At 46.5% G+C, this 15,305-nt stretch overlaps 2 protein-coding genes and 1 long non-coding RNA gene across 11 annotated transcripts; all 3 read right to left on the reverse strand.

Moving 5' to 3' along the window:
• Positions 1–461: 461 nt before the first annotated feature.
• Positions 462–1,542, reverse strand: LOC144038736 (uncharacterized). The gene is made up of 2 exons (XR_013289275.1): positions 1,127–1,542; positions 462–825 (listed from the first exon to the last, which is right to left on the reverse strand). It is a non-coding gene; the product is annotated as an uncharacterized LOC144038736 (long non-coding RNA).
• A 1,888-nt stretch (positions 1,543–3,430) lies between these two features.
• exoc7 (exocyst complex component 7) lies at positions 3,431–11,921 on the reverse strand. 9 transcript variants are annotated; one of them, XM_077550748.1, is made up of 21 exons: positions 11,309–11,921; positions 11,116–11,181; positions 10,740–10,924; positions 10,551–10,656; positions 9,537–9,762; positions 8,900–9,067; positions 7,487–7,579; positions 6,851–6,919; positions 6,035–6,180; positions 5,806–5,958; positions 5,643–5,741; positions 5,458–5,520; positions 5,320–5,386; positions 5,038–5,076; positions 4,862–4,927; positions 4,673–4,793; positions 4,506–4,601; positions 4,363–4,426; positions 4,250–4,291; positions 4,045–4,178; positions 3,431–3,579 (listed from the first exon to the last, which is right to left on the reverse strand). In XM_077550748.1, exons 1-21 carry the CDS (start codon positions 11,366–11,368, stop codon positions 3,477–3,479), a joined length of 2,166 nt encoding a protein of 721 aa, XP_077406874.1. In that variant the 5' UTR covers positions 11,369–11,921; the 3' UTR covers positions 3,431–3,476. The 9 variants fall into 9 exon arrangements, with proteins under 9 accessions (XP_077406874.1, XP_077406878.1, XP_077406877.1 ...); XM_077550752.1 differs by lacking the exon at positions 7,487–7,579; XM_077550751.1 differs by lacking the exon at positions 7,487–7,579 and having other exon boundaries at positions 6,851–6,922.
• A 157-nt stretch (positions 11,922–12,078) lies between these two features.
• Positions 12,079–15,072, reverse strand: tvp23b (trans-golgi network vesicle protein 23 homolog B (S. cerevisiae)). The gene is made up of 7 exons (XM_077550757.1): positions 14,887–15,072; positions 14,367–14,446; positions 14,130–14,274; positions 13,303–13,392; positions 13,094–13,219; positions 12,449–12,577; positions 12,079–12,351 (listed from the first exon to the last, which is right to left on the reverse strand). Exons 1-7 carry the CDS (start codon positions 14,896–14,898, stop codon positions 12,325–12,327), a joined length of 609 nt encoding a protein of 202 aa, XP_077406883.1. The 5' UTR covers positions 14,899–15,072; the 3' UTR covers positions 12,079–12,324.
• Between the last annotated feature and the right edge of the window lie 233 nt (positions 15,073–15,305).

Raw genomic sequence — 15,305 nt, forward strand, 5'->3', positions numbered from 1 at the left:
GCGGCAGGAAAAAGATTTGCACATCCTGCCGTCCGCTTCCTGTCACAGTGACCTTCACGTGCGCAAACGTTGGCGGACTTGGAGGTCAGAGGGACGGCGGGAAGCTCCCGCCACCTGCCGTCTTTACGTTCCCGCGTGCCGACGTCAGACGACCTCGCGCTCGCTTCCTGACACTTGGCGGACAAACACAAAGCCGACTTTTGAAAAACCTGACGCAATCTTGATCTGATATCTTGCATATTTTTTTTGTTTCGTTTGTAGAAGTGCCGTTGTAACGCTTTCATCAAGGGGGCCACTTGAGACGGGCTCCGCCCTCACGCATTTTGCGTGTGCACGCCGCCATCAACGTAGCGACGTACTCGCTTCTGGGTGACGTTTTGGTTTCAAACTCGTTTGAATTGATGGGTCACTTTGACCTAAATTGACCTCAAGTGGGCCGGACTAGAATAATTCAAACCAAATCAATGTTACAATAACAGCATTATTGATGTGGTTGACAAAAAAAATAGTGACACGATGCACAACTCAAAACCATTCAGCAAAAAACTCAATGAGTTCAATATTCAATGTCTCGAGTTCCAAATGTTGGTGTTCTCCTTTTTGATTGTCCACAATATTAAATCCGGAGTCTTTGAGAGGCCACTGCTGTGTAGCAGAGAAAAACGGAAAGATCCTACCAGGTTGGAAGAAAGGACAAAACGCTCCGCGGAGCGTGAGGCACAGTTCAAGCGGTTGGCGGTTGGCGGTTGGCGGGTTTGGGGCTCGCCATCTTCTTCCTCCAACTCCGCGATTTGTTCACAGGTTTCTCAGTCAAACCTTAATAGCCTATCATAAGAATAAAATATGCATAAATAACCCAATTAGTACATCTGGTAGCTTAAAATACAAATAAACGTTTGTACGTCGAGTGAAATCGATACAATTAAAATGACGCAGTTCCAAAATGGCGGTTGGGTACAAAAAAATAATGTACTACGTCCCATCCCGCATTCAATTGAACACAAAATCGCCATTTACAGCCATCTTTTTAACTTAAAACAACACCTTAGCTTCTTTCTCATCATTTGACCAGTAAAATATGATAACATGTTTGTTGCATAAAAGAAAAATACCAGTCAAAACTCACCAAGTTCCACTTAGCAAAGTGTATGTCACCAAAGTAAGGACAGAGTGAAAAACTCAAAAATAGCTCCTTCACGGTTCAAAAACTCCTCAGAAAGCTCTTTTTCTTTCATTTTTCACTTTCAATTAGCAATTAGCTCCTCGCTAACTTTACTGCACAGATTCGTTTCACGTCGTCAAGTATGGAGGGAAAAAATAAAGTGTACATTTACGTTCGCATTCGTCACGGGCCTTTCAAAATAAGAGTGTTCATGTTGCTGCTGTTCCAGTTTTGTTATTTGGTCTTGCTCAGACTTTTGTTCTTATTTTGGTTTTGAATTTTTGCTATTAGTTTAGTTTTTCTTGTTGAGGAACTGTCTCGATGAAGTCCTAAACAGACATCAAAGTTTAAAGGTCATTCTTTAACCTTAATAGTTCATCTGAGCTCCTTTAAGTTACAGGTTCCTTAGGGCCAAACATCCACTTCCTGTGTCAAACATCTATTTCCTGTGTGTACATCCCAAATCTGGAGCCACCCCCCACCCCACCCCTCCCCTCCCGAGTATAATAGCTGCAATGCTTTAGTTTGATCCCAAAACAAATGATGATGTTTTAAGTCGCTGGTCTAACGTTTCAAAATGGAGACAGGTGGCCTCCGCTGCCAGGCTATTTGCAGACCAACAAAACAAAGTGTGGTGCGCACACACATACACTTTGTTTCCAAGCAGGCCTTCACCAAATGAATATTTATATACAGTACACAGTGGTGACTTCAGGTAGCCACTAATATTCTTCCTATGTGTCATCAGTTAGCCATTAGCATTAGCACGTGTCATCAGTTAGCCATTCATTAGCCATTCAAATTTATCTTGTCAATCTTGTTGTCTCTGTTGTGGTTTTTGGGCTACAATGAGCGTGTGAATCTTCTTTTCACCACAGCGTACAGGAAGTGAATTGCAAACAAAAAGTGACACATACTCTAAATGTTACAAGCTGTGTGCAGGATGTCTAAGCACGCACATTCAAGTCATCAACTTCCTGTAACAGTTCAGTTGTATTGAACCCAAGTACAGTGACTGCTTTTTCTACGACTAAAACCTTGGCTTGACTTGGCCTTACTGTTGAAAAAAACTTTTGTATTATTATGTATTATGGTGGGACTTTTTTTAGAGTGATTTTTTTTTGGGGGGGGGGGGGGGGGGTCATAGCCTACTTGGCGTAAAACATTTGGTTTGAGAGCCGCTTTCCCTTTGTCATCCAAGTGACGAAACTGTTCTGGTGTTGAAATGCAGAATTCCAGCCTTGGGCCACAGAACATCCATCCAGCCATCATTTTGCTGCTCTTGAAAACTTCCCAGCAGTGACAAGTAGCTGACTCAGGATTTTTAGCTGTTGTTGACTATTTTTGTGACGGAAGGAAGCAGGAAGTGATGAAAAAGATGAATGGATGGGAATTTTCTGTCTCTGTGTGTGTTTATTTTGAAGTACTTGTGTGTGCATCGTTGAGCGTATCTTCAGAGGATGTTGTTGGACTTTCAGATCCTGTTTGTTCCCATTTCCCAAACGCAGGTGCGCACAGCGACGGCCAAGTTCCTCTTCCTGCCAGAGGGGGGCGCCAAGGGACGAGGTCACCTCTTCGGCTTTAGTTTTGTGTTTTTTAAACCTGTTGTTCCTTTAGTGGCTAATTAACGACCGCGGTTTTTCCTTCAATGTAATACGAAGAAGAAGAAGAAGAAGAAAAAAACATCAAAAGTGTAAAATAAGAGAGAAAAAGAAAACACGTGATGCTTCGCACCTTGTCCACGCTGGGCTGCTGTATAGACAGTAATCTGACGTCATACAGCTGCCGCTTCTCCTCGTCAACCCCTCCTCGGATTCTGCTGGGATTAAAGTGGGTCGTGCTGACGTCACGTGTGTGACGCGTGCGTTGTGTTCACATCGACGTCACACAAACAAACACCTTGCGCAGTGCTGTAATAATTGAATACTTGACGACGCATTTGATCATAGATTTAATTAAGACGTTTTTGTGGCTCATTTTGCCACTCCTGGTCCTCCACAGGTGAAGGCGAAACGTGCACCTGTTTTGGATGGAGCGTTTCTGCCACCTAGTGGTGAGCATTGCACACACAATCTGTTCTTTGAAAATAAATCACAAAAAGGATTTGGGTCTGGAGGGGTCATTGGAAAAACAAAGAAAAGATTGTTAAAACATTGTTTTTTTGTTTTTTTCCCCCCAACGGTCTCAATCTGTAAATATGTTTTTCTAATTTACTAAACCATGTAAAATATCCCTTTTGCAGGAAAATATCAAATATGCAAGGGACACTTTGTGACAGCTTGCTGATTTATTGACGGCGCAAAAAATCAATCCCTCAAGCCGACGTGTCGAAGAGCCGGTCGATCATGTTCTCCACCTCTTCCGGACGGTACTTGTGGTACTTCTCCGGGTTCTTGGTGAACGGCAGGTTGGCGCATCTGCAAGCACAAAAAGTTCACATTGACAAAAGTCAGGAAAAGATTGTAAAGAACGCACGTAAAGAGTTAGCAATAAAGTGTTTTTTAAAAAGTCAGCCATTTTCTTGCACAAGGCGTCACCGACTGCAAAAGCAGCCATCATCATTTTCATATGGACGGCACGTTTGTCAGTTCCCCAATCAAACATTTGCGGGCGGACCATCGGAGGGAGGGGCCAATCCCTTGGACTGCCTTATGACCAAGATCCAATTGTAAGTCGAAGCAAAAGATTTGTGATGTCATCGAGCGCGTGTTGACGTACGTGGCAAGAAATGGACTTCGGGTCTTGATGTGCTTCGTGCAACTCATGAAATATTAACAACCGATCACAGAAAAACACATCAACTTGTCAAGTGCCTTTGTAAGGAATTCGTACAAATGTTCCCGCACTTTCTGGCCGTAGTTGTTAGTTTTGTGTGTGCGTACCTGTGCAGGAAGCCGATGTAGGCGTGCGTGACGGCTCTCTTCTGAGCCAGTCGGATGAAGTCTCGCTGCTCCTTGTCGGGGACGGCCCAACCCTTCTGGATCTTGCACAACTCCTCCAGGCCCTCGTTGAAGCCCTGACACACGCGCACGCCACCGTCACACACGCACGCACGCACGCACGCACCAGTCCGCTCGGTGCTCTGACCTTGAACTTGTCCTTGATGACCTGCCGTTCTTTGTCCTTGAGCTGAAAGGAAACAGAGTGGGTTGCCATGACAACGCATCCCGGGCCATATTGAGATATTTGGCGAGCCTGACCTTGGCGCCGGGTTGGAAGGCGGGAAGGTTGCGCTCCGTCAGGTGCTCCGTCACTTTCAGCCAACTGAAAAAAAAAAAGGGGACAAATTGCCGGCGGCTTCGGCAGGAAAGAAGAAAAGGAGGAAGAGGAGGATGAAGAGTACCTGCGTTGGTAAACGTGTATTTGTTGCTCGATGAGTTCTCGGTAGGAACTCTCGGCCCGCTTCTGCGTCACCGTCACCAACTGGATCAGCTCCGATCTACGCACACGCACGCATTAACACATGTGCTCGGTCACGTGACGCGTGCGCGTGCGTGTGCGTGTGCGGACTTCTCGAGAGACTTGAGGATGTAGTTGTAGTTGTTGTGCAGGAAGATGGCGCTGAGAGCCGAATCCTCGTACACTTTGGACTTGCTGAGCAGGTTCAGCTGAAGGTTGCCCAGAACTTTACCTGAACACACAAACACGCCCGTCAGGCCGCGTGTGCGCGCGCATGTCAATTCGTGCGTGCGTACGTACAGATATACGTGCTGAGGAGGCGCTTGTTGAAGTCCGACGTGTAGCTGCTGGACGAAGAAGTGGACTCTGGGAAAACACAAAGGCAGCGTGAGTGTGGCGGTTGCCATGGTAACGAGCCGTCCCCTCATTTGCCGTTGCTGCAGAAGCAAAAAAGGCCTCTGGGGGGGCGTGCTTACCTCGCGGGTCTAAAGGGATATTGTAAGTGTCCCCCAGGACTAAAAGGGGAAGCACCCGACCCGATAGTCCAGAAGAAGAAGAAGAAGGAGATGTTAGTGTACAGGAAGTAGAAACATCAGCAGCGGGCGGAGGACAGGAAGTGGCATGCGGCAAGCAGGAAGTGGAAATGAGGACGAGAGATTTTGTGGAGGTTGGGTCCGCACGGGGGCAGCAGAGGGCGGATGCTAACATGCTAATGCTAACGCATACCTTGATGCTACCATGCTAATGCTAACACATACCTTGTGAGGCCAGCATGGCTCCCGCCGTCTCGTGGAAGTCCAGCAGCTGTTGCAGGAAGAGGATGGCCTGCGGGGGGAGCCACAGAGTCAGACAGGAAGTGGACGTCAGCCGGTGGACGCCAAAAACGTTGCGCTTACGTTGCTGGTCAGCTCGTGCACGGTGCCGTCCTTGGGCATGTTGTACTCCTTGTCGGGATCGTTCTGAGGACACGCACACACGACACCGTGAAGAGGAGGACCCAGAAGGAAGACGAGGAACGGGAGAGGAAGGATTAGAGGATGAGGATGATGATGATGAAGAGGCAAGGAAGGCGCCTTCGTGCCTTGATGCTGTCGGCGAACTCCTCGAGCGCTTTGGCGCCGATGCTCTCCATGGACGTGATGAGCGCCGGCAGCTTGTTCTTGGTGCTCGCCGCCGTACCCTCGACAGACAAACGGGAAGACGGTCAGCGCCACAGACCGACCCGCCCACCCGCCGCCGCCTACCTGCAGTGTGGCGTCAAAGTCGGCCTTGTTGATCTTCAGGTGCCTGAGGACGGGGAAGATGGCGAGCACGGCCGAGTAGTCGTGGCGCAAGATGGCGCGGCGGGCGGCGCCCACGATGTTGTCGCCCTCCAGCATCACGTTGTCCAGCGCCTCCTGCACGAGCGGCGCCCACGCGTTCGCGTTTAAACATCCGGAAAAGATGTGGCGTTGGCGTGCGAGGCGCCGTCACCTGAATGAGCGAGTCGAAGGTTTTCTTCTGGTGGTGCTCGGGGATGACCTCGCTGAGGAGCGCGTACTCGCTCTGCGCCAGCTTGACGAAGGCGCTGATGCAGTGCACGTACGCGTCCATCTCCGCGTCCAGACCGTCGTCCTTGCCTGCCGAGCACACGCACGCGCGTGATGAACACGCGTGACACGACGAAGGCAGCTGCTTTCGGAGCAAAACGTATCATTTGTAATAATATAGCATTAATAAAATTTAAATATTACACAAACTATGATCCTTAAATGGTTGAATATTATTTCAAACTTGTCTCATTGTTTTGACTTCATCTTGTTTATTTTTTAGTCATTCGTGCAACACGCAATTAATTACGATCCATTATTCAATTCTATTGAAATTATTTGATTTTAAAAAAAAAATTAAAAAAAGGATTTCTGTGAGTGAAATATGAATATTCATTGGGGCATTTACTGCTACAAATAAATTATTGTATTATTCTGACAAAAAAATATAATTCAATTTGAAGTATTTTCTATTCATTCAGCTGAATAATTATAGTTAGTGTAAAAAATGTGTTTGTTGTGAATGTATTTATTTGTTACATTTGAAATCATTGTTTAATTGCAATGATTAAAATGAAATCATAAAATTAAAAATGAGAACAAATAATTTTGACTTCTTCTCCACGAAACCGTTGAATTTTGTTATCATGCGAAAGTGTCAAGTGTCCCTGGAGGTCCAACGTTTGCCCCCGTGTGTGTCTTATGCTAAAGTCTGTCCGATAGAGAAAGGCTGGGCACGGGTGGGGGCGGGGGGACTCACCTGGGGGGCCACCGTGCTTGTCGGCCAGAGCCTCAGAGATGAGTCTGACCCGCGGGTCGTGATCGAAACCTGCTGAGACGGACCTCGTCAGACCGCAGTGCCAAGACGAGGCCCTTGGGGGAGGGGCAAAGCTAAACTCCACACTGGCCCACCACCGAGCACCCAGCCGTAAGGGGGGGGGGGGGGTTGTGGTGAACGCAGGTCACAACAGCTCGGCCGCACCACCAGAGCCCCTTTCACCTCCACTTACCGCAAGCACAACCACAGACGACATGCGTGAGGAACGAGGAAGAGGAGGAACAACAACAGTAGATAAACCAATAGAGGAAGAAAAGGTGGTGCAACAATAAGATGAAGAAGAACAAGAGGAGGAGGAATAGTGGGAAGGACAGGAAGGAGAAGAGGAGGAGGAGCAGGAAGAGGACAAGGAAGAGATGATGAAGGAAAGGAAATTGTGTCTCTTCTCGGACTGGCACCGAATCTCAATGCGACAATCGTAACGAGAAGGCCAAAGGGGCTCAAGTCCAAGTCTCAAGTCTAAGGTCCAAGTCCCCAGTCCCAAGTCTGCCGTCCGCATCAACGCTGTTGTGACCGTCACACCACGAGAAGAAGATAAAGAAGACGTGCGCCGGTTACCTTCCAGAGGTGCCAGGTTGGACCCCCCCTTTTTGCCATCCAGCCCATGCTGTGAGTACTGTTTCAGAAGGTTCTGAGCCTTGCGAATGGTCCCTGGGACCCCAAGAGCAGGAGGAGGAGGAGGAGGAGGAAGGTCAGCAAGGTCAGGAGGGTCCCGACAGCCAGAAGGAAGAAGAGCAAGTAGAGAAAGCACAGCCGCCCAGTGAGAGACCACCAAAGACCACCAGAGGGCGCATGCCACCGAACACCAACGCACGCTCACCATTTCTACAGTCAACCCTCGCCTCGTTTGCCGTGCGCGAGACGTTCCACACTTACCACGAAAATAAACATCGCTTCATCTGCCCAGCAATCGGATCATAAAAACACATTTTGGACTTTCCATCCCATCAATCAAAACAAGACATCATTTCAAGCAGACACACTCTTCCATATCTTGAGTTTTTGTTCAGAAATAAAATTCATACAATTTTTTTTTTTTTAAATGCTCAACAAATCAATCAATTATGAAAACATACGATAACATTTGTTGACAACTATTACCGTAGCTTCATTGAGGACCTTATCTGCCTTTTCTGTCTTCCGGTGCAGCTCAGCGCTAAACCACATGTTGTGTGGCACAACACTGAAGAGCCGCAAGGCTAAATTTGGATTTCACGATCTGGCAGGCGAGGGTTGAATGTCGTTTTTGTTCAATTCATGCACGCATGCACGCACGCACACGCATGCAGCGTCGTCGTCACCATGACGACTGAGGTGGTCTCCTCACAAGAGACAAGTGTCAGGAACACAAACTTGAGAGAGGCAAGCCAAGGGTTAATAACGCGCCGTATCGCGCGTATCACAAGTACACGACATCAGCGTTGACGCCATATTGGATGTGGCATAGCGGACCGGCGGGTGCTCATTTCACGTCAATTGAGGTCGCCAAATACTTGCACGGGTTGACCGATGACGTTATAAGCTAGTTGCCATGTGCCGCACTTGTAGCGTTCGTTACTAGCACAAAAATGTCAACTATTGTGAAGTCTTTCCTGGTGGTGGGCAAAAATATCAATGAATGCTTCCATGAAACTATTAGGGACTTTCAAGAACTTTTTTTCCTCCAGACCGCTGCTAAAAGTATTCACTCTTCAGTACTTACAGCGGGTACCTATACCGCCAGTACTTTGGATCCTCCTGCTTCTGCACGTTAGTGTCCCCCCCTTAACCCCCTCCTTCCTGTGCCTCAATTAGGTGGCCGACGGCTGTCTCCGTGGCAACGAGACGATCTGCTTTGGCGTAACGGCTAGGACACACTGACATGGACACACATTGATAACAACATACGGAAAATGCACAGCCTACCCCGCCACATCCAATATGGTCGCCATATGGTAGCAAGAGGCTAACCAGCGAGAGGAGACGTCTTACCGGGCCTCTTGGGAACCCTCTTGGTGGGCGTGTCTTTGCGCTTGGCCTGGACAGCGGGCGAGTAGAGGACGCCCGAGGACGCGCTGTTCTTGCGAAAGTGCTCCTTTAGACCTTTGATGGAACGATCCAGCTGACTGGAGCGGATTTGGAAGTAGACCGTCATGAAATCTGCCAGACGGAGAGCAGGGGGGAAAAAAACTCACCATGATTTCCTTGCTTTTTGGAAATGTAACCCAAATGCCAAACTTGGAAAGTGGACAAAGTGGAAAATGGACCGTAGCACAATCATGACTTCTTTTCATATTCAGTATGAAATTTTTCTTAAATAAAAATCAATAAATGGAAAAATTACTGATTATTTGTTATATATATTTGAACTTTTGGCTTAATCTGCATGTCATTCATTTCACTCCATTCCTATTTTCAACTGGCAATCGAAAATCACCTTTTTTTTGGGCTACTTTTTTTGTTATTAGATGTTCTTTTAAAATGGAGCATTCAGATTCCACAAACACAATCAACCCTTCTGTCCATTTTTCAATTTCATATTTCAGATGTGAGCCCAAAACCCCAGGATGAAACATGCGTCCAGGGTTGAGATTTGGAGCGATCGAAGGCCCGAGCGTGCGTGCGAGACCTTGATTGCGTCCGTATTCCACCAGCCAGCCGCCGATGCAGATGATGTCGTGGAGGACGGCTTGCGGCAGGTGCTCCAGCACCACGTCCTCCTGGACGTCCAGTTCGTCGTCGGCCGCGCCGATGGCGTCCAGGATGAGGACGGGCGGCACCGGCTTGCTGTAGCGGGTCAGGAGGCTGCGAAACTCCGCCTCCAGGAGCTCCTTGCCCTTCTCGAAAAGTCCTTTCTGCGGCGACATCGCAGTTTAAGAAACATTCCAACCCGCCGCGCAAAAGCTGCGCCGGCACGTACGCCCTTCAAACAGCAACTGCCATTTTTTTTCCCACCGTAGACGGCTGGCAAACTTCAGTGCTGTCTCGCTATTGGTCGAAGGCAGGGGAGGAGCCTATACTGTAGCCAAATTTGCAAAGCAACTCAATTTGGCAGCAAAGCCACAATTTTGTCTACATGGAGCTCATCAACTTTCCTCAACATAGTTCCTGGGCAGCAACGTAACATACAATGACAGCAAAGCACTACTTTTGTCCCACTCAAGCTCATCAATTCACTCCAACGGTGTTCTTTGCCACAGGATGGCACCAAAGCAATACTTTTACTGCACTAGGGGACATTGTGAACGGCAAACCACGTATGTAAAGGTTTAAGGTTATGATCACTTTGGGATTTTTCATTATAGTATTTTGATTCCATTTTGACTTTTTTTTTATTCTGTTTTTATTCAACAGCTTAAATTAGATTTTTTTTTTTTAATGGAGCATTTGTCAAGTGCACAATAAGTATTGTGCAATAAATTGCAATACATTTCAAATGAAGCCCAAAAGCTCTTGTATGATCATTACTGGCAAAAATGTAAACAGAGAACATTTTTGCTATAACGTTTTAGTTTTAGTCTTAGTCTTAGTCTTAGTCGTCTTGTTAGGGAGCGGAGACACACTTTCAAAAGAAAAAGGTTGGCGTGCCGTCAAGCGGGATTCCATGAGAAAAGCGTCTGAAAGCGCGAGCGGCGAGTCGTACCACCGTGTTGAGCTCGGGGCTGTCGGGATTGTTGTCCTGGAAGTACTCCACGGCCTTCTGGATCTTGGCGATGCACGCCAGATACTCGTCCAGGCGGCCCGTCGGTCTGGAGTGCAAACGGCACAGCGTCGGGACGGGCACCCACCTCTGTTAAGCCAACACCCGCCACCGCCACCCGGCACTCCTCACCCCTCCCTGACGATGCGGTCCGTGTCCTTGGCCACGTGGTAGTAGCTGATGACGTGGTCCATGCAGGACAGGGTCTTGTCCACGTTGTCCTGCAGACGCTGCAGGTTCTCCGTCTGCTTGTGGACGGGAATGATGGAGTTCTCCAGCTGCATCAGCCGGCTCTCGAACGACGACAGGATGGACACCTGACACACCGTCACCAGCAAACACAGGTCACAGGTGTGGTCACTCAAAACATGTCCGACGCACACGTTGGGCAAAATATGCCAAGGATCAACAAGTCTACGCAAACAGGACAGCGCTACCACTTTATTATTTCAAGACCAAGCACACAAAAAAGCAATTTGCTCGGTGTGTGTGTGTGTGTGTGTCTGACCATCCCATTGGTCAGCTGATCACTCTTCTCCAGGTTCTCACGGATGAATGCTAGAGTCTCTTGTTCCTGTACAAGAAGACACGAGTGGTCACGTTAGTTTTGCTTGTGAAATGAAAGCGAGCAGAGGAAAATCACACAATTCCAACAACAACAGTGAAAGCCTTCACAGTTTCAATTTGTAAACTCGCGCGACCTGCTTGAGTTTCTCCTCGATTTCTGTCTTCCTGGCGGACGCGTCTTCGGTGGGAATCATCTTGGCAACAAGCCGCCGTCAAAGGACGCCCACCTGCCGATTGAAAAGCAACAAACTAGCCCACTTGGATGACCAAATTCATTATTTGGTCCGAAGGTTGCGTCGCGAGAGGATAGGCTGCTCGAGCTAGCTGTAGCTTCAGACGCTTCCGGGTACGACTTCAAAGTAAAACACATTTCCACGAAAAGGAAGGTACGCGAATGAACTTGTTTGTCAAACAATTGCTGATTTCAACTGTAACTGACAGAATTTATTATCAGCTAGGAGGCATTTATATTCACGTCCTGTATAGCGTTGCTTTCCGATACACTCTTTATTTTGAAAGCGCAATATTATCAGCTAGGAGGCATTTATATTCACGTTCTGTATAGCGTTGGTTTCTGATACACTCTTATTTTGAAAGCGCAATACATTTTCTTCCGACAGGATGCGTTGCACTCATGTTGAATCAAGTTTTTTTTTTAATTGGCCAAATAGATTTTATTCTGTGGTTTAGTGGCAGAATGAGCAAAAATGGCCCAAATAAGATCTAAATTCATTTTCGGTGTACGTCACGCGTCAGCAGTTACCAATTCCTCCACATGGGGTCGCAAGTGCTACGGATTAATCATAAATTCACCAAAACTCAATTTATTTTATTTAATGCCTGTTTAAACACGTTTGACTGCATTACTATGATTTGTATAAATAATCAAGTTCATGAATGTATGTATGTATGTACACAAAAATTGTTTTATTAATGTAATAATTATTATAATAATTTATATTTATTTTACGTAACCCTACAAACTGAAGCATTGGAGTCAAGAGGAAACAAAACACAACAATGTTCTTCACCCAAGATCATTTCAAGAAGACAAGTAACACAAAGCAACAACTGGAAAAAAAAAACTGGAAATCAAATGATAACGTGCGTTCCGTTTGTGATGAAATGAACTTTAAAGAGCCGCCACTCTTTAAGATTCCTCCTCTTTGGACAAAGTCTGAGGAGGAAAACACAAAAACACGGGCCACATCAAGCAGACAAAAAAACAACAACCTTTGAATCAATCAATCGATGAAACAAAAGAATCAAATCACCTGTTTGAGGAACTGCCTGCCGAAGTAGTTGGTGGCCATATTTTTGAATTCCGTCCTCCCTCCCACTTTACACCTGACGTATCCGTAGAGGTTCGCCCCTTGCAGCACCAGCCCCATCAGCACCACAGGCTGCACGCCAGACAAACACATTCCCATCACGTACACCACCAGAACAACAATTCAACTAAAAAGTCGGGCACATTTTGAATGGGCCGCCTGACTCCTGCAAGTCCGAAAGCCGCACTTGCAAAGGATTCGTGGCCAGGTCAACTATTGCAACCTTTGTCCGACTCCTTCATGTAAAGAAAATTCCTTCAATGCTCTAATATCAAATGAATACAGAAGATAAATGTGTTTTTAAAATGTGAAAAGTTCTAGGGATGGGAATGAGCAGCTGTACAAATCAAAGTTGAAATGGTTTGAATCAGTCAACATATTTGTATTTTTTTTAAATGGGGATGGTGTGGACAGAAAATGATGTCAAATCTATTTGTGTAAATATGGGACTTTTGGCAGACCATTCCTTGTCAATCAGTTTGTTGTATTTGGGGGGGGGATGCGTTGCTGAGGTAATCATTCCTAAAATAATAATACTAAAAAGAAGAAGAAGAAGAAGAACGCCCCCCCGGCCCGCAGCAGCCTCACCAGCCACTTAATGTTGATCCGAACGAGGGCGCTGAAGGCGAACACCACCCACACGAGCGGGCACACGATCAAACCCAGCCAGAAGATGCGAGATTCCGAGTTGGAACTTTGTCTTTTCCTCGGCCCCTGAACAAAAGCAAAAACATTTTGTCAGCAGCTTTGAAGGCACGCGGCGGCCGTGCGATGGCGCCGGCGTGGCGTCACCTCACCTTGCGCGACTCGAACACCCAGTGGCTTTGGCCGTCGTCGTCCACTTTGTTCCACCAGCGCAGTGCCACCATCAAACGCCCGCTGATATTCTGCACCAGCACAACAGCGGAAAGGCGCCACATGTGACTGACCGCCAATGTTATTGGCACGCGAGCTGGCAAAACCGGCTCACGTGCACGCACACACACAATATGTAGAGCAATTTTTTTTTTTAGGTCGATACCAGTTATTATTAGTGTCAATGTTACTGCTATTTGCAGGCAATATTCATTTACAATAAGGACGCAAAAGATGGTGTTACAATTTTGAATAATACAAACTTGTTTTTAAGACCTCTGATTTTTTCAACACATTTTTTTTTTTTTTTATCTTGAACACAATAAATCTATCACAAAGTGCAAAAGGGAAGCTCTCTGGCTCAGTAGCATGTCTTTAAAGTTAAATGAAAACTTAATAAAAAAAACTAACAACTCCCTAAAGTTTACGAAAGTAAAATAAGCCAAATTTCTATAGAAATTTAATGTTCACGTTTCACTTACCTTCACCCCCCCCCCCCCCCCCAAAAAAAAAAAAAGAGTTGGGAGAAATTGGACTGAAATTTCTAATAAAAAGTCCCCTTTAGTTCACACAGTGTTAAACTAAACTGATCTATTTTCAGCAATCAGTTTTGTTTTTGAAAAAGGCTGAACTACGTGTCAAAATGCTGCCTGGACGCTAATCGGCCTATCCCCAAAAAACACACAGAATGGCCACAGACATGCTCACGTGCATGTGGGCAGCAGGCAGCCATAGACTGGCACAGACTGGCACAGACTGGCACGCCCACCTTGACGGTCCAGAAGTCACAGGACAGCAGAAGGATGATGGCCACCATGCCACCGATGGAGTCATTGCTCAGAGCCTCACACACCAAGTAGACCAAGATGGCGCCAACCCTGAAGAACAGGTGGAAGAAGGATGCCACCGGATGCCTGCGAAGAGCGCCATCATCGCCATCATCATCATCATCATCATCATCATGTTAAACACCACTCCATCTTTTTGACTAGGCAACTTGACTGACTTGAGGTTTTTCTTCTTGGCCACTCTTTGTCCGGCGTCCTCCTCGGCGTCAAAGAGAGCAACATCTTCATCGTTGTTCTCCTGAGAGAGCGACGAGGACGGAAGACACAAATCATCAGCTTTTCTGCGTGACAACTTCACAGCGTTCTAAATGCACTTTCGCGTTGTTTCCAATTCCATCGCTTTTCTCCTTTGTCGTAATAAAGACTAACAAAGCCCCGAGTTGAACGTCTAAATGATTGTGTTTATAGTGCATACTGATACAATGCAAGCGTGTTCTTAAAAAAAACGATTGCAAACATTTTTTCTAAAGCTAAATTCTACAAATGTATGATACTGATATGTACCAGGCATTTAACAACAAAACAAGCTTTGTTACAAACATTAGCTAACTATCTTTTTCTATCATGTTAAACGTCACACTCGGTGAGCAGGAAATTCTTTTCAACATGTTCTAAACATCGCTTGTTATTGAAAAGGAACGAAAAGTTTCCTTTGTAAACATTGAAAGGTTCACTTACGCCTGTTAGCATATCGAAGCTCGAGCCAACGCTTCCTGCTTACATGCTAGTCTGTGGACACGTCACCGGTCGGCATGCTCACGTGACTCGTGCGTGCAAAGTCACGTGACGAGCGCATTAGGCGTAGGAGTGACGATTGACAAGACAAACTAAACGTGATCGTTTTTTAACACCCGATTTCATTAAAAGCACACGCGAAATTGTATGTTGTCTGTTAGCATGTTGCCAGCCGAGCTAACACTTCCTGGTTACAAGTTTACAGACACTGGACGCCGGCGTGCTCACGTGACCCGAGCGTGCCCATGTCATTGGCCCAACGGACGACAATGCAAACACGCGCACACCAAAATACTTAATACGTTGTCAAATCCAGAAATAAGTCGTTATTACTGTGCTCTTTTTGTCACATCTGTTTAGTA

The sequence above is a fragment of the Vanacampus margaritifer genome, chromosome 18 (genome assembly GCF_051991255.1).
Source record: "Vanacampus margaritifer isolate UIUO_Vmar chromosome 18, RoL_Vmar_1.0, whole genome shotgun sequence".
NCBI classification, from domain to species: domain Eukaryota; kingdom Metazoa; phylum Chordata; class Actinopteri; order Syngnathiformes; family Syngnathidae; genus Vanacampus; species Vanacampus margaritifer.